This window comes from Falco biarmicus, chromosome 1, assembly GCF_023638135.1.
Source record: "Falco biarmicus isolate bFalBia1 chromosome 1, bFalBia1.pri, whole genome shotgun sequence".
Classification (NCBI taxonomy): Eukaryota; Metazoa; Chordata; class Aves; order Falconiformes; family Falconidae; genus Falco; species Falco biarmicus.
This window is the reverse complement of record NC_079288.1, coordinates 89358492-89375702: the sequence shown is the minus strand read 5'-3', so window position 1 is coordinate 89375702 and position 17211 is coordinate 89358492. Positions and strand designations below refer to the sequence as shown.

At 50.6% G+C, this 17211-nt stretch overlaps 1 protein-coding gene and 1 long non-coding RNA gene across 11 annotated transcripts in view; one reads left to right on the top strand and one right to left on the bottom strand.

Annotated features, from left to right (window-relative positions):
• The window catches only part of DCTN1 (dynactin subunit 1), an 84656-nt gene that overhangs the window by 1344 nt on the left and 66101 nt on the right, over positions 1-17211 (top strand). Inside the window, exon 2 of one of the 8 annotated variants that reach the window (XM_056345642.1) lies at positions 4918-5067. The exons of 5 other annotated variants lie outside the window; for them this stretch is intronic. Coding sequence is in view for 1 of the 3 variants with exons in the window: in XM_056345634.1 (XP_056201609.1) it covers positions 11546-11578 (33 nt within the window). In the remaining 2 variants the exon portion in view is untranslated. Of the gene's footprint in view, positions 1-4917; positions 5068-5154; positions 5310-11271; positions 11579-17211 lie in introns of those variants that run through there. 2 more of the 8 variants (XM_056345651.1, XM_056345634.1) reach the window with 2 other exon arrangements.
• LOC130152324 (uncharacterized) overlaps positions 11587-17211 on the bottom strand; it is a 35096-nt gene continuing 29471 nt past the window's right edge. For all 3 annotated transcript variants that reach the window (XR_008822955.1, XR_008822953.1, XR_008822958.1), the window contains 2 exons: positions 15420-15588; positions 11587-15326 (listed from right to left, as the gene is read on the bottom strand). This is a non-coding gene — a long non-coding RNA (uncharacterized LOC130152324). The remainder of the gene's footprint in view (positions 15327-15419; positions 15589-17211) is intronic.

Genomic DNA, 17211 nt, shown 5'->3' with positions numbered 1-17211 from the left:
GTGAAATGTGAGAAGATCTTGCTTCTGAGCAGTGCGTGCCTTTCTCGGTAGCGTGTACCACTCACAGGGCTGTTCTGTCCTGTGAGAGTTTCCCCACTGGGGAGTGGGAAGTTTCTGGGCAGATAACCTGCCTCTTTGCTGTCTGGATAAAATTTTGGTTCTAAATTAAATGCTGAGCAAAAATGTTATTAGAAATGAAGAGGAGTTTTAAGAAGTAGCATTTAGGAAGGGCCATAAGTTGTGCAAGCTGAAGGGGTCAGCTGTTGGATTGGAAAAATTTTGAGCTGGAGGAGGGGCAGGAATGACTTAGCCTTTGCGTAATTAATAACTGGGCTAATTGCACATGTGCATTATGGCTGATTATGGCCAAAGATAAAAGTGGAATTGTTAGAGCTGGTTATTTCCTTTCATATACAGTATGGCTCTTTCTAGCTAATGATTCTGTCTGTGAGAGCACAAACTGGAGCCCTCATTAGCAGAATATCTGAGTAATGGACTGATCGAATGAGGACTGGGCCACATACCTCGGTGTTTAGTCTGTGATGTTGTAGGTTGTGTGTTAAAAGCTGTGCGCCTGCCCATGTATAACGCTGGCGCTTCATGTTGCTGCATTTAATCAGTGTCTTGAATTTTTCTGATCAACGCATTTGCTTTCTGGGTTTGAAGGAGTTTTTTCATCTGCAACACAAGGGACATGAGCCCCACACTTGAACTGTGTGGCAGAGAGTCCCTCACACTCGGCCTGAATGTACTGTGGCTGTGGTAGTAGCCGCCTGCTCTGTGCCACTGCCATGGTGCCAGCCCACTGCTGCCATGGCCTTGTGCTGGGGCTGTGGAAGAGCCATCCTGCTTGCTGGCAGCATGGGGAGGCGAATATGTAGAGAGCCTTGTCTTTGCTCCAGGGGTAAAGCAGCGCTGCAGGAGGGCACGAACCCTCGGAGAGGAGACCAGACCTGTGCTGCCGTCCCAGAGACATCAGCATAATCACAGCATGGTTTGGGTTGGAAAGGACCCTAAAGCCCATCCAGTCCCACCCCCCTGCCACGGGCAGGGACCCCTCCCACCAGCCCAGGTTGCTCCAAGCCCCGTCCAGCCTGGCCTGGGACGCTGCCAGGGATGGGGCATCCACAGCTGCTCTGGGCAGCCTGTGCCAGCGCCTCGCCACCCTCACAGGGAAGAATTTCTTCTTAATATCTGATCTGAATCTCCCCTCTTTCAGTGCAAAGCCATTCCCCTTTGTCCAGTCACTATATGCCCTTGTGAAAAGCCCCCCTCCAGCTTTCTTGTAGCCCCTTCAGGTACTGGGAGGTGCTCTAAGGTCTCCCTGGAGCCTTCTTTTCTCCAGGCTGAACCCTCCCAACTCTCCCATCCTGTCCCCACAGCAGAGTGGCTCCAGGCCTCTGACCATCTTCTAATCCTTCCCTGCTTGCCGACCCCTCCACCAGCCTTCCCTGGAGGAGTTTCCCCAAAACATTTGCCAGGTGTATGTGTGAGCTGAGGGGCTGTGATGGGGTTTTGCTATGAAATGGGTATTTTGTTGCATGGCAACAGTAAGTTTTGGGTGCTGATATGCAGCTGAACCATCAGGGGGTCGCCTCTGGTGGCCTGCCAGACGAGAGCCTCCATGGGTCCTAAACCTCTTCTCCATAAATTAAATCTGTCTTTCTGGTGTAGCTGACAATAGGTTGTGTCAGTAAGTCATGGCTGGTTTCACAGCCAGGGTGAGCTCCTGCAGTGCTCAGCAAGCAAAACCTCTCTGTGCGCGGGCTCGTTGCATTCTGCAGTGTTGCAGAGATGAGGACAAAAACTCAGCGCAGAGCTCTTTGTTTTTCTGTTTTTGTTAACAAAAGCTCCCAGTTCATTCGAGTTTGGCATGAGATTCCCTGAGCATGCCTGGTGGGGCTCCTGACATCAGCCCTGGACTTCACCAGGAAGGGCTGGCCTTTTAATAGGATGTGGGTGTTATATTCAGGGTTTTTTTTTAAGATCTTGTCAAGGTCTTGGCACATGACCTTGGACCAGTTTCTTCTTTCCTGTTCTTTCTCCCTCAGTTCCCAAACATGAAGCTGAGACAGCGACTGTGACCTACTTCACAGGCGCTCAGGAGGGTCCCTTGCTAAATTAAATGCAAGGCACTCTTAAGTTCCTTTGAAATGTTTGCGGGGGAGCATTGAGCAATTTGAACTGATTTTTAACAGGAGGGAGGCTTCAGGAGCTGCAGCTCTGGGAGCTGAGGCTTTCCTTCGGGTGATTGTGTTGTACGAATGCACTGTAAAGCTGCAAGTCCCAAGCGGGGCTTGTGGAAGCTGAATTGCGGGGGTGTGGTGTGGGTTGCACCCATTCCTAAGGAGTTTACAAGTCTGTCTTGTTTGAAAAATACCTAAGAAATGGGAACCAGTAAAGAAGAAAATTGACCATAAGCATGCAGGGACTGTCGTGGCTACGCGTGCAGCTCTTTGGCCGCTCCTCTTGGCACAGTGAGGAATGCTCTCCTGCCGGGTTTTCAATTGTTTGTTATGGATTGCGGAAGGACTTGCAGCCCCCGGTGATGCCACTGGTGAGAGGCTGTGGGTGCCCTCAGTTTTCTGCCCACTGAGGGAAGTAGGGGCTTGCTGGCTGAGAATTCCATAATAAGTGAAGGGGGGAAGTTTGTTAAGGATGGGAATTGCTCAGAAAACAAAGCAAAGACAGCTGTATAAATGCTGAAATGGACCAGCTGCTTTCCCAGCAGCTGATCAAAGTCTCACAAGGAAGGAACAGTTTTGGTTGTTCTAACTCTGAGCGATAAAAGCAGGGCAGGCATATATTGAAATCAGCTTTTCTTGGTGTCATTAAACATAGTGAAGGCTAAATGACATACACACGCTGGTGGCTGGGACTCGATGGCAGTGGAAGGGTGCTCAGCTGTGAAATAATGAATAAGTTGTTTTGATGGAGATGAGCTAAAATCGACTGACCTCCTCCTGCTACCGGGGCACCGGGGCTGGTCCGCAGCATCCTTTGCTTTTCGGTCCGTCGCCATGGCTACCATCTCCCGGCAGTGCTGCTGGCGTATCGATTGCAATCCCGAGAGTTTCGGTTTTAGCTAAAAAGAAAATGATTACAGTTGTGGTGTATGAAACGCCAGCTGGAGCATGCTGCGGTGTCCTTGAGCGGCAGCTGGCTGGCTAGGCTGCAGCGGTGCTGTGCCGTGGTGCAGCTGTGCAGGGCGCAGGCTCGCAGCGCCCGCCCGCCGGGTCCTAGTGCCTTGGATCGGTTCTTGCTTGGGAATCGGGGTGCCCTGCAGTGAGCACAGTGCTGGGCTTGGGTGAGGGCTGCGTCTCCTCCTCCGGCAGCCTGGCTGCATGCAGGGCTGGTATTTAGTGTTGCACTGGACAGCCGGTCCTGACAACCTGCTTTTAAATAGGCGAGGGGTCCGGAAAACTTTCTCCTGGTGCCTGGATGGCAGCGTGGCCTTCAGCAGGTCAGCTTCTGTTGTGTCCCGGTGCTGTGCCAAGCGCTGGGGCACAAGATTTGGGTGTTCTCTGCTCTCTCTGCAGTGGTGTTGCCTGCCTGTCATAGACACTGTTTCTGCAAGCCCCATCTCTTGTCGTGGTTCAAACACCAAAAGACGTAGGGCTATGTTGTTGCAGAGTGACACAGGCTAAGGTCCTTTATTTTAGGTAGTGACCGCCTCTGTTAGAGGGAGGGTTGCATGGCTGGTGCGTCACTGTGGTCGGCAGCAGCCCAAGCTGTGGGCAAGAACCTTCCTGTGCTGCGGGTGAGCGGGGACGGGATGAGCGATACTCCATGCTCCAGAAAGATCATGTTCTAAATATAAAACGGGACATGTTGTGATACAGACACATGGAAAGCACAAAGAATTTATGGGTTCAGTACTGGTCGGTGTAGTGGGCTTCAGCCTCACTGTAACAGCACAGTATCTGTTGTTTGTTACTGGATGTCATTGGCACAGGAGAACTTTAATTAAGGTTTTGAATGGCTCAGCAGATTTTTCTCTATATTATTGGCCTCATATAGGTGGCTCTTCGGAGATAAAAATAAGGTTGCGCTCCTGCTAGCAGTGCTGAAACAGGAGCTGGAGTTGAGATTTGCTCTGGCACCAAGTACAGGGCTGTAATTTGCTGTTCATCTACCTGACCATTTTGCTGAACAGTGCTGACTTTCATAACTGGGAACAAACTCGGAGGAGGGGGGAGCTGGTGCAGGTATAACTGGGCAGATTGAGTTCTTTCTTTCCACTTCTGGGCAGGAATAGAAAAAAAACCTAGGCTGATTTTCAGGTCACCTAGGGGAGTATGCATTACTTAGAGTTTAATTAAAAAAAATCTTAAACTCAGCAAACTCTGTGGATTTATAGGGACACAATAAAGACAGAGCCCTGAAGTGCTGTTTTTAGAAATGCTTTTCTGAACACAAGTTTGCTGGAAAACTAAGAGCTGCTTATAAATCAAAAAGAAGCTTTGCTGAAGCAATTTCATGGGGAGATGTATGTGTTTGTGCATATATATATATAAATATAAAAAATATATAAATATAATAAGATGAAATTTTGTTTTTCCTAAATAAATAGTGGGGATTTTTCTGAAGGTTTTTAAATTTCCTGCTCAGTTTGCTTAAACTGAATAAGGTGTTAGTGTTCAAGCTACTCAGCCTGTGGACTGTTTTTTATCCCAGATTTCAGCAAAAAGTCTGAAGGTTCTGAACAGAATATTCCTTGGCTTTTCTATGATAGTTTATCTGTAATGATGAATATGACACTGAGGCTTTGGGCAGCTAGCAGACAACCGTTGTGTGTCCTGACAAAGCTGTGGCTGTGAACAGCGTGCAGAGAGGTCTATGTCCCTGGGGAGGAGGGGTGCCTCACCCACAAAGGGCAACCTGTGGAGGTCTGTAATGTTTGCCACTTTTTTGCAGGTGAATGAAGGTTGCCCCAGACTTGGGCAAGAATGACCTTGATGTGTGAAGTATGCCCCAAGCTGATCTAGTTCAGTCTCCCAGCCGAATACACATCTCCTGAGCTCCCCTGAACTGGATTTGTGGACAAACACGCAGGCAGCTTTTGCGGTACGTGTTACTGCCTAATAAATACCTTGGTGCCTGAGAAGGGGCTGTGCCGGGTCACTGTGCCAGTCCCTTCCCTGCTGTGCCGGCCCCTGCTCTGCGCTCTCCCTTTGCCTGTCCTTGTCCTTGCTCTGGAGTCATCTCTCTCAGCACCAAGCGTGCAAGGAGGTCTGCTAGAACCATCCCTGCTTGGGACGCAGGGTGCCCTTTTGTAACAAGAAATTGTCTTGTCGGTACTCTCAAAGGTGAGGTTGGACCTGGAGGCAGGTAATTGGCTTGCCCAGCAGCTGATGTTGCTTGGGAATAAACTGCACCCATGGTCTGTCGGAGGCTGGGGGTTCATTGCATGCAGTTGTGAGATGAATGGGGCAAGAGCTGCCTTGAGTGCAGCTGGGGATTGGGCAGTAAAAGGTGAGTCTTCGATAATGCTGACATTTCCTATGATTTGCTAAACTAAATCTATTAAAGGATGTTAAACCAGTACATTTATTCCAAAGCTTTAACGTAAATCAGAAAATGAGGTATGTTTCTGTGGGAAAGGGGATGCTGTAGTTTCTGGTGGCTGGAGCAGCCTCTGCAAGTGCCAGGAAGATTTGTTCATCTTGGTTGTTTTGTTTGATTGAAACAGCAGTTCATCCAAAAACTACTGTGTCTGAGTTCGGAGAAAAATGAAATTGTCTTCCTCTCTGTAGAGCAGGCTTTGGGCCAAAATCTCGCTCTACAGAGGCTGCAGCAGCCAACAGCCACCTTCATTTTACAGATATTTTTTCTTTCTGCACTGATTGCTTCAGACTATCTCCAAGTGCTTTAATTACAGAAAGCTTTATGTATCCCCGTGTAATGTGGTTTCAGTTAACTAATAAAACTACTGTCTAACCTGGGCCGCTTGCCTTCTCGTCAAGTTTTAATTTTCACCCGAAGTCCAGGTAGTAAATGAGAAATGAAAACAGAAAATGGTGGTATGTAACTTTGTTACCTTAAGAAATAGTATCTCTTTGAAAGTGTCGAAGATACATCCTCCTGGTCAGCCAGACAGCAGTTTTAATGTTCAGCCTTGGTCTGGTCACAAACTTGCTTTCAAAGGCTCTTGCTTTTTTGTTAATACTGATTTCATTGTTTGTTTAGGAAATAGCAATGCAGAGGGCTGGAGTTGGTACATTTTATGTCCTTGTGGTCTGGGGCAGTAAAGACCCTCCAGTGCTGCAGCCTCCGTGCATCCTCCACCTTCTGACCACAACATTCCAGCTGTGAGGGTGGGAGGAGGATGAGGATGGGTAGGCGCAGTGCCTTCTGACAGACAACAGACCCTCTGGCAGAGTTGGGAAGTGGGGATCTGGGCTCGGAGATGTGACCCTCCCCATTGTCATGTGGGTGTGCGAAGCCGGGGGTCCCCAAGCGGGAGGGAATGCAGAGCCCTCCAGTGCTGTGGGGCCAGTCGTACCTGGGTGGGCTGTGCTCCTGGCAAGGCTGCTCTAGCAGTGTGCATTGGCTCCAGCATGATGCTGCTGGCTGCCTGCTGCAGCCAGAGGGGTGGGTGGCAGCAGCTGGTCCCCCAGAACTCGGGGTGCTCGATGGTGTCCCCTGGGCTCTGGATGCTGGGCTCTGGCACTTTTGGGCGCTGGGCTCCAGCACTTTTGGGTGCAGCTGTTGGGATCTCATTCCTGCGTCTTGCCCTCGGAGGGAACGAGCGTTTCTTGCTGCCTGTGGGACCTGGCGGCAGCTTTAGGGTGGTTTGGGGGGTGCTGAAGTTTGGCATCACCAGGGGGCAAGGGTCTCTGGGTGGCAGGCGTGCTCCATTGGCATGAGGTGCTGGTGGCTCAGCTCCTGTTCCTGACCTATTTCAGTAGCTGTAGGATTTCTGTGGGAAGCTTTCAGGGGACTGTTGAAGCATCATTGGTAGTTGTTACCGTCTGCCGTAGTGCCAGTCCTGCTGTAGCATTGCGTGTTACAGGGGGCTCTTTGGAAAATGAAGGCAGGTTCCAGCCTTGGCACTGTAGTGACAAGGAGAGAGCATGCTTTGATCACCGTGAGCCTGCCCACGCTACAGTAAGCCTCTTGAATGTTCTCTAATGTTTTAATTTTAATTTAGTTTTAAGTGACCTGAAATTGAAGCTTCTTCCTGTTCCTTTGTTGGCAGCTTTTGTGTAGACTGCAGAGGCTTAAAATTGCCACAAACTTACTGTCCTTCTTGGGGTTAATCATAAGCTTGTTTTAAATGTAAAATGTTCCCAAGTTTTGCATAACTGTTTTTAGCTTTCCAATGAAACTGTAACGAGTCCCTAGTTGTATATTAGAAAATCTTTATGTGTTCTTACTGGAACTGTCTGCATTGCATACTTCTTCATGTGGCTTCGTTCACCCAGCTTTGATTTCAGTCACTGCTGTGTTTGTGGGTGATGCTGAGGGGGAATTGGGCAATTTGGTGTAGGTTTGTGCCGGTGGTGGGAGCGTGGTGCTGTCTGTCTGTCTGTCAGTCAGTGGTTGGGTACTGGCTGCTGAGCTGATGGGTAGAGCAGGCTCTGGGAGGATGCTTCAGGGGGAAAAATTCCCTTGTGCTTCAGGTTTGATGTGGAAAACTCTGTGATGGGAGGAGGAGGGAGAAATAAGCCATGTAGCATTTATAATTTTCTCTTTAAATTAAAAAATACTCTTCTAGCTACAGCTGGCCTAGCTGGAAGGAAAGCCTTCCTCATACTTATTAGTATTTTGCTTGTTTTGGTGCATTTCTGTTATTTGTGGGGGTCTGCGGGAAGGACAGTGCTGTTCACATCCTTTGAGAGGGGGAAGTGTCCCACGACACCCATTCCTGGGCTGCTGCAGGACCCTTCGCTCCCCTGCACTTTCTTAAGTCCCTCTGAAATTCTGTGGCTGTTTCCCAGTTTTCTTTGTACTTTGTAGAAGGGTTTCTTTAACCTGATTTCCCTGCTTGTCATTCCAGCCTCTTCTTTGAATATAAACACCGCTGTTGCTCTGCTGGAGTTAGCACCCTCCAAATATTTGTGCAAGATGGCCATGCCCTCTGTTTAGCAAGGGCTGTGTCCGCAGCTCTCATACATCTTATGCCACAGCCAGCTGTTTCTCTGGCTCTGCCCCAGCCTCAGAGGCTCGGAGGTCGCACAGGAAAACAAAAAATTTTTTTGATATTTAGATTGCAGGTGTCCTGAGTCTGTCCCACACCTTGATCACAAGAACCTTTTTTCCTCTTGTATTAAATGAAATGTGTGAAAGCAGCCCGAATCGGCACTTCTCCAGGCCTCCTCCCGTCCCCAACACCGTTAACGGGTTTTACTTCATGCTGTGGTTGCAGCTCTGAGTTACCCGCAGGTGTCCGAAGCCACATACGTGCCGAACCCTGCAGTGAGCAGCCCCTGTGGTGGGCCGCCCCTGCCTTGTGGGGGCACGGCTGGTGCCACGCCTGCCTGCTGCTGCAGAGATGCAGCCTGTAAATAGCTCCCTCATTGGTAAAATCCAGACCTTGGCTAAAAAGAGAAAACATAAAATGCAATAAATGGAGTGGATGTGGCTCGTGCTGGAGAAGAGCATGGTACAGTGTTCTGGGTCGGAGCGAAAGTCCATGTTGGCCAGGAGCCTGCCTTACCAGTGGCCAGCAGTGGCTGCAGAGGAGAAGGCTATTAGAAAAAGGTGAAATGTGGTGACATTTCTTCCAGTGTAACCTCACAGATCCCAGCCGCAAGTCACTGGAGACTTCCGAAGCTGGAGGTGGTACTTCTTTCTGTGGTTAAAAGCACTTGATGGATTTTCTAAAAGGGAAAACTTTTGGTTTAATACTTACCAGAGAGGAAAAAGTCTCGTGAGCCTGGGCAGAGCAGGGAGCTCTAACACATGCACAGTCCTTGTGGAGGGAATTTGACAGAAGGGGTATTTTTATTTTGGGGATTTCTTTGTCCCAAATCTTTGGATTTGTCTGCAACGTGAGCAGGAGACTCCCGTGCTCTGAAACCATCTTCACTGCCAGGGGTGGCAGCAGCAATGCCCCCACCCCTCCTTCATTTTGTTTATGGGTTGGCACAGGGGGAGTACCAAGTTCCTCCTCCCAGAGCGGTGGGCTGTGTTCGTCTTGTGGTCTTTAGGGAAAGATGGGGTGACCTGAGCTGGGACAAATGGCCTGTTGCTGCTCGGCCAGCACATCATCCTCTGGTCTTTCCTGTGCTCTGGTCTCTGCTGGTGGTCACTGTGGTTTGGCCTGTCCTCTGGGCTGGAGCTTGTCATGAAGCGCTTTGGGAACTTTCACCTGACAGGTTGTGCAGACGCCAGAAATATTTCTGATGGGTGGGAAGGCTGAGAGAGGCTGGAGATGGGGTTTCTCCCGCTGCACTGGCTCAGCTGAGCTGGTGCTAGTCTTGCTTTTTCGTAATTTTGTTGCCTTTGACTAGTTTTGGTTGTGTTGTGTTTTGTTCAAATAATGCAGGACATCTAGTGTCCCTGATGTCTCCTGGGGAAGATGCAGAGTTCAGGGGAATGGGAAGATACTTTTGCCTTTTAATAAGTTTCTTGGTGATTGTGGGTTGGATTTCCATGGGTGTAACTGTTCCCTTTGCAAGAGTGTAGCGAACGGGGCGACGACTTCAGTGCAGACGTTCCTGTCTCTGTAGAAGAGTGCTTGGGGAGCTGCAGAACAGTTTTAACTTTCCCTTTGTGCTGGCCACCTGGAGTAGGTGTGTTGGCTGCAGTGTGCTTATCTAATGGATAATTTAACCTTTGCTTTGCACGAGAAATATAATTGTCCTTTGATAAAAAGCTTGCAGCTTTCAAAGCAGTCTGGTGGAACAGCGGCAGGGCTCCCCGGCCGGCGGGGCTAGCCTCTCCTGGTTTGTCTGGTGGGTGCTGTTACCTTTCTGCTTGCTCACCCTGGGTGGTTTGTACATTTCTGTGGTTTATGTGGTGATCGGCGAGGTCTGGGGTTGCTCTGGTCGAGTTCTTGGTTAGTCCTGTGATGAAGTCCTAGTTTCTAGCTAAGTTTTGTCTCACTCATCTCCGTCGTGTGTCTGTAAAGTTAATTCCTTTTGATGCAGTTGCTGTATCCTTGAAGGCCATCTACTTAATTCCCTGAGATGTTCTGGTCTTCCTCTGTCCGAGTGTGCCATCCCTGTTCAGCACTGTGCTCTGCTCAATCGCTGTACCTGCATGGCTTTCAGACTTTTCAGCCTGGTTCCTAGCGTGAAGTTTCAGCACAGCTGTGGGCTTTAAGATAGCTATGTGAAGCTTGCATTTTTTGTCTGCCTTTCATAAAATATTTAGGAGTCATCTGCAGCTGTACAGGAGATAAGGGACCAAAGGATATATTCGTTAATGCATATTTTGAAAAATGTGGCCCCCATATTGACCTATCAAGAACTTCCTGAGCAGGTTCCTCTTCACCCTTTTAAAAACTTGCTGATGTTGGTTTTTCCCTTTGGGTATCTCATTGCCCTCATTATGGTTGTCACAGCTGGGTGCTAAAACGGGATGCAAGCAGTCATCACCGATCACTGTGTGGCTGCTGTTTCGGGGAGGGCTCTGTGTGCTGGGGTCCTGGGGGGGACACCTGGGCGCGGGGTCCTGGTGTCCCACGGCAGCATGAGGTGGCTGGGCATGGTGGCTTGCCAAAGCCCCACCATTAGCCCCGCTTGCTCTTTCACTGGCAGCCATTAACGCCACAGACGGCTCTGCGAAAAAAGAGGGGTTGATGACTTCAGTTAGACATCTATTCAGATCAACCAGGGAAAGAACAATTACTGCTTTTAAAAAAATTGCCCCGTGATGAGCTGTTCGGTCACCGTGCCGCAGTTGCGTGCCCACCTTCACATTGCGGTGCTGGCCGCGGGGCGCTAGGGAGAGAACCTGCACTGTGGCGTTGTTGTTCCTCAAACCTTGCCACAGAGGGACGCGGCGTTGGGGGAGAGGAGCAAGGTATGGCAGATGGGGGTAACCTCGGTGCTGGCGGGGGCTCCAGAGGGAGCGCGGGCATACTGAGCATGGCTGAGGTGGTGGGCTCTGGGCAGGGGAACATTGGGGTGGCCCCTGCCCAGCACCTAGCAGCAGGTGCTGCCCGCGCAGCAGGACAGGCGGGAGGAGGCCATCTCCCTGCCAGTTCCCGCATGGGTGGGCGAGCGGTGGCCGTGGCCGCGGTGCCAGGGCCTGCCCACAGCTGTTGCCTTTCTCCTGCGGCGCTACCGGGAGCCGGGTAGCGTTAGGACCCAGCGAGCTGCCAGCGCCGGTGACAAGTCTGGAGCAGCACTAGCGCAGAGTAGTCTCCATCAGCTGGGCTGGATTTTTGTATATCCCTGTATTGAAGAATCCTCTGCCAGAAAAGGGCTTTTTCCCCTTTCTGTGCGACCCAGCAGAGCCTCGCCAGGGGGACACAGGGATGGTTAGATCGGCTGAAACGTGAAAAACCTCTGCTGAATTACTGCTGGCCATGAACTGAGACCATTATCTAAAAATAATAAATCTTTAAAATAAAGGAAAAGCCAGCGGCAGCATGGCCCAGAGCAAGAGACACACATACAGCCGGGTAAGCTGGGGGGAGGGAAACTTATTTACAAACTCCTGGCTATGCCATTAGATAATATTGTGGTGTATCTTAATGCTATCTGTTGCAATGAAAAATGTATCTGTTTTTATACTGAAATCTAGATGCTGTTTCCTGTGCTTTTCTATTTCTGGAATTTGATATCTTCATCACTAACAGTACCTGTTATGATGTATGGTGGGCAGATAAACAGTCTGAATTGTATTAGTAGTCGAGTCCTTTTGATTTAAGTTAGTCTGCATTTGCTGTTAATTATCACTGATAATGCAATGAGGCGTCAGCTGAGCCTCTGGTGATGACAGAATCGTTCTAGGGCTTTTCAGCACAAAGATTTGGCGTTGTTTTCCTTTCTGCATCGTGTTTTTTCCTTCCTCTTTGCTTATTTTCCAGATTGCATGGTGAGATACTGAGCTTCCGAGTGCCTGAAAATCATTTCCAGGTTTTACCGTATTGCAGTTAACCCTGGGCTGTGCGGTGGGCAGCAGAACTGGAGCTGGGCACCGGCCCTACAGCGAGGCCTTTCTTTGGAGTTTCTTTCTTTGTCGTTTTGTTCTTCCTCGCCGGCGCGGTGACATTGTGTCCCAGACACTTGCTGTTTTGGGGACTGGGCAGTGCATTTTCGGCGTCTCTGTTACTTCGTGCTTGCCAACTTGGCAGAGTGCTTTGTAACTCCGGGGCTGGCTGCAGGGGTGGGCGGGCTGCGCTTCAGCAGAGCTGGGGAGGGCAGACCCCTTCCCGTTGCCCCCCTTATGCCAGGTCTGTGTCCTGCCTGGGGGCTGCCCCCGAAAAAACCTGGTGGAGGAGTGTGACCTGCGACTGCTCTGCCTGCCTGGGGAAGGGCATTGGGCAAGAGCACCCAGGCTGGAGCTGCCCACCACTGGTGGGGCGCGTGTGTGTGGTTTGGTCTCTGGCCAAAACGGTTCGTTTGTGTGGTCACAGACCGCTGAACAGAGCAGCTGCCATTCAGAAAAAGGCTCGGGGCTGCTGGTGATAGTGTGAGGCTGGAAAGTTGCTTTACCCACCCTGTGCAGGGTCAAAGCATCTTTCTGTGCAGGGATGCAGCTGCGGAGCGCTCTTGCGCTGGGAGATGTCTGTGGTGGACGGAGGCAGGCTGCCCAAGCTTCCCGGGCTGTGTGTTTGCGAAATGTTCCTGCTTTCAGTGGGGGGGAGCGGGACGAAGAAGGTGAAATTTCAACCTGAGTCTTGACAGTTCTGGCCTGATAACTGCATTGAATTTCGGTCAGGCAGGGCGGCAGCTGCGTCTCCTGGATGCAAGCAGGTTTATCTGTGTCTTACTCAAATTGCATTTTGAAATTGCTATCGCGGGGACCGAGTGCACCAGCCCCTCCGGCTGGGCTGGAGCGACTGCCTGTCCCAGCAGTGTCCAGATGAGGCTTTTGGGGACAGGTGGCCATACGCCAGTGCTGTGGCTGGCATCATTGTGTTCAGAAACACCCAAACTGTCTGTGTTTGTCTTCTTGCCTTGAGCAGGGTAAATCCAGTGCCACAGTGGTGTTTGCATGGTGTGGGTGCTTCACCCTGGCTCATCTGCGAGTCTGACAGTGCAAATCTGCGCCGCTCTGGCTTCTGCTGGGTGAGATGGCCACCACCCCCACCGTGTCACTGGGTGACGGGTCTGTGCTTAATCCCAGGGTAATCCCCTCTTTTCAATAGGGACAGTATGGCAGCACCACACGCTGTCTATTCAGTAATAACTAGACTTAACAGGAACTAGAATTATTTCCAAGTCTTTCCTTATTCCAGCCGTGTTGGGTCACATCTTGAATTTAAGGCTAAGAGCGTTTTAACCAGCGGTCATGAATCTTGTCATGGGAGCTTTTCAGGGGTGGTTGCTGTGTTCAAGGTTCGCCTGAAACTTTTGATCTGTACCTTGAATGACAGTTTGAGGTTCAATTAGTCATATCTGCACTGAGGGAGGCGTCCCTGTGTGCTGGCGTAATGATGTGAGTCTGGCTTCTGGAAGGAACACAATAAATTCCTTGGGTTACCCACTATAATGGAGTGAAACAGTGAAACTGTTATGCTCAGATGAAACACAGTAGTGACCTAAATCACGCTCAAATCACAAGTCAAGTCACTGGGAATTGCATCCATTTTTCAGTGACTAATAACCAGTATCTTCAAATAACTGAGGAAATAGTCTGTAAATGTGTGTAATACTTCAAGCAGGGGTAAAAATGGGAAAACACCATATTTGAGTGGTGCCGGGTAGGCAGTTGTGCAGAGTGAAGTCTCCTATTAATGGTGCAGGTGGGCAACTGACATGTCACCCATGGGGCTTGCTCCTCTCCTGGAGATTTCTCCTCCAGCCCTGTCCGTGCTGGCCTGGCAAGCGGTATGAGTTGCTCCTCCTGCCGTGCTGGCTTCCCCTGGGCTGCACACCTGGGGACTGTCCTGCTGGAGGCTGGCCTGATGCTGCACCGGCGGTGATGGCTGCTCTGGTGGGTCAACGTTCCTGCTGGCTTCTCTGTCTGCCCGATCCCCACCACCTCCCCTGCGCCCCTTCTTGAGGCTCCCGAGCTGGCTGTTGGTACCCTGCAGTGCAGGTTTGGCAGAGTGGGAGGAAGGAACGCTGCCTCCGCTATCGGAGTACACTTATTTCTCATCTAATGTAATTTAGCAGCTTATTTGCCCTTTAGACTGTTGCTGCATGGGAGTGATGAATGAGCTGTTACGAATTGTCCATGCTGGTGCTTATGCAGATCTCCTGAGGGCTCCTGCCTAATTCGGAGTCTCTTACTGGGTGAGCAGCCTCAGGGGGTGACTCTGGCCTCTAGTGCGTACCCCTTCTCCCATCGGCTGGCATCTGTGGGGGCTTCCTACAGCTCTCTGCTCCTCCGTCCTCTGTACTCAACACCAGTGTATCGCCACCTTGCTCTCGGTGCCCAGCATTTGGGTATCCAGACACTGGTGTGTCCTGCTGGCAAGGTCAGTGTGACCAGAGAGGGTGCTCATGCCTCCCTTGTTCGTTGGGCACTGGCAGAAGATGACTTTTTGGTCACTGGTGACAGGAGAAGAGTTCCTAAAACTCGACCCCACCTGAAGTTTTGTCCGTTGTTTTTTTGAGGCGGAGCCCACAGAGCAGAGGGCAGACCCCACAGTGTGCGAGGTGCAGCTCTTGAGGCATGCTCTGGCTGTTAGCAAGAGGTCAGCGAGGAGCCACCTTGTTGTGCCGTGTCTGGAGGCATGAAAAAGTTCTGGGTTGTGTCACCGGCTGCTGTGTCCAGCTGTCGTGCCCTGGTGTCCCCAAGGATGACTGTCCCCAAGTTTGTGGTGTGTCTCTTGCTGCTCCCATCTGTCCACAGCTGGCAGAGGACTGTGACCACAGCCGAAAGGAATGGCCGCAGGTGGGCACCGGCCTCCCTGGCCCACCACTGACCTGGCTCTGCCCTTCCACCTCTGCTCGGGAAGGCTGTGGGGTCCCCAGCCTGCAGTCATCCGGCTGGGAACGCAGGTGGGAATGCCTGTCTGGTGGGTGGGGGCACACTATTTCCAGCTTGGACAGTTTCTCCTCTTTTCAAACCTGAAATGGCAGTAACTGCGTTGTTTTGAATTGTCACGAGAATACCAGTCTCGGGTTTAGCCAGGCAGGTTAGAGCCGGGCTCGTCCGACAGTGCTGGAGAGCTGAGGTAGGGCAGAGTCCTCAGAGAATTCAGCTTGATCCTTGCTTCGGTCTGACACGCCAGCAGCAGTGCAGGTCATGGCAAGCTGCAACACAACAAGAAGAAAATATTGATTCTGGTGTGTTGTCCTGAAGCGAGGACAGCAGTGATCAGCTGGGGAGGTGAACCCATGGCTTACCTGGGTCTGAGGTGCTACTTAGGGTTTTGGTTAGAGATTCTGGGTGTGTTACGTGGCATTGGAGGAGGAGCGTGCTGAGCTCCTGAACTGAAGATCATGGAGGTGTTGGTGAATGATGTGCACGGTCGTTCTCAGGTTGGAGCAGCGCATCTTGACCTGTAGCCTTATTCTAGATAGAAGCAAGTTAGAGAGTCATTGTCTTGTCTTATAAGGGCATGAATACATTAGAGGCTTCATTCTGTGCTCTCCCTTCTTTCCCGAATGGTAAGGATTCGGGAAACATTTGTAATAAATTAGTGCTGATTGATGAATGGACCTTCAGTGTGTAAGTTTTGATTGGTTTCTGTATTGGCCAGACACTTGTAGACCACACAGCACTGCCTTAATGTTATCAGTGCTCTTCAGAGGCACAGTTTAATGTTAAGCTCAGAACAGTTACTGAATTTGAAAATGGTTATTGCAGCAATCACATGCGTATTTCACAGGATATCTGAGCGGGGCTGGTGTGAGATGCGCTTTGATGCTGAGGACCGTGGTGCTTCTCAGTTTGAGCTGCAGTGAGCGGTGCTGGGAGAAGCAAGTGAAGCACCTGGTGTGACGTGAATGATGATTGAGATCCTGCCCTAAAAAAATACTTGTGGCTGAAGGTCGGTGGTTATTTTGTTGGGAGTGTGCTGTGATAGCGTTGTACTTAGTAGGCTTGGTGTTGTGGTTTAAACCCAGCTGGCAACTGTGCACCACGCAGCTGCTTGCTTACACCCTCCCCTCCCCTGGTGGGATGGGGAAGCGAATCCGGGGAAAAAGGTAAAACTCGTGGGTTGAGATAAGAACAGTTTAATAATTGAAATAAAATTAAATATGATAATAATAACAACAGTTGTAATGAAAAGGAGAGAGAGGGAAAGAAGAATAAAATCCAAAAGGAAAAAAACCCAACCTAACCAAGCGATGCACGGTACAGTTGCTCACCACCTGCTGACTGATGCCCAGCTGGTCCCCAAGCAATGATCTGCAGCCCCTGCCAACTTCCCCCAGTTTACATACTGGGCATGATCTTCCATGGCATGGAATACCCTACTCTGGTCAGTTTGGGTCAGCTGTCCTGACTGTGTCCCCTCCCAATTTCTTGTGCCCCTCCCCAGCCCTCTTGCTGGCAGGGCCTGAGAAACTGAAAGGTCCTTGACTTAGTATAAACAGCTCAGCAACAACCAAACCTGTCAGGTGTTATCAATGTTGTTCTCACATTAAATCCAAAACACAGCATTTTAGCAGCTACTGAGAAGAAAATTAACTCTATCCCAGCCAAACCCCAGACAGCTTGGCCTTTCTGCTTGAACTCTGTGGTGGTGCAAAGAGGCCTTCCCTGGAGCTGGAGGTGTTTCCTCCTGTTTGATGTGAGTCGGGGGGAAATGTTCCACTTGTACCTTTTGTAATGGCAGTGACCATACCTGCCACCCCCCACGGTGTGTGTTCTGCACCTCCCTGCCCCTCGATGGGTGGCAGTCTGTCCTTCCCACCGAGAGGTGGATGGACTTGGGACAGCCCCGTTCCTGGGGTGCTGGGAAGCTGCAGCTGTGGTGCAGAGCTCTGGGTGGACCTCACTGAGCCCCTTCAGGTCCTTTTTCACCCCTTGTGCTTCATCCCAGCAGGTTCAGGCAGTACAGAACGCTTCCGTGCTTTCACAGGCATTGTAAAGTGAAGAAACAGACCTTTTTTTCCAGTTAGCGCCATGTCCCCTCTGTTGAACCCCCCAAACCCCCTCCCCCACTGCAGAAGGGCCATCTGTGTGACC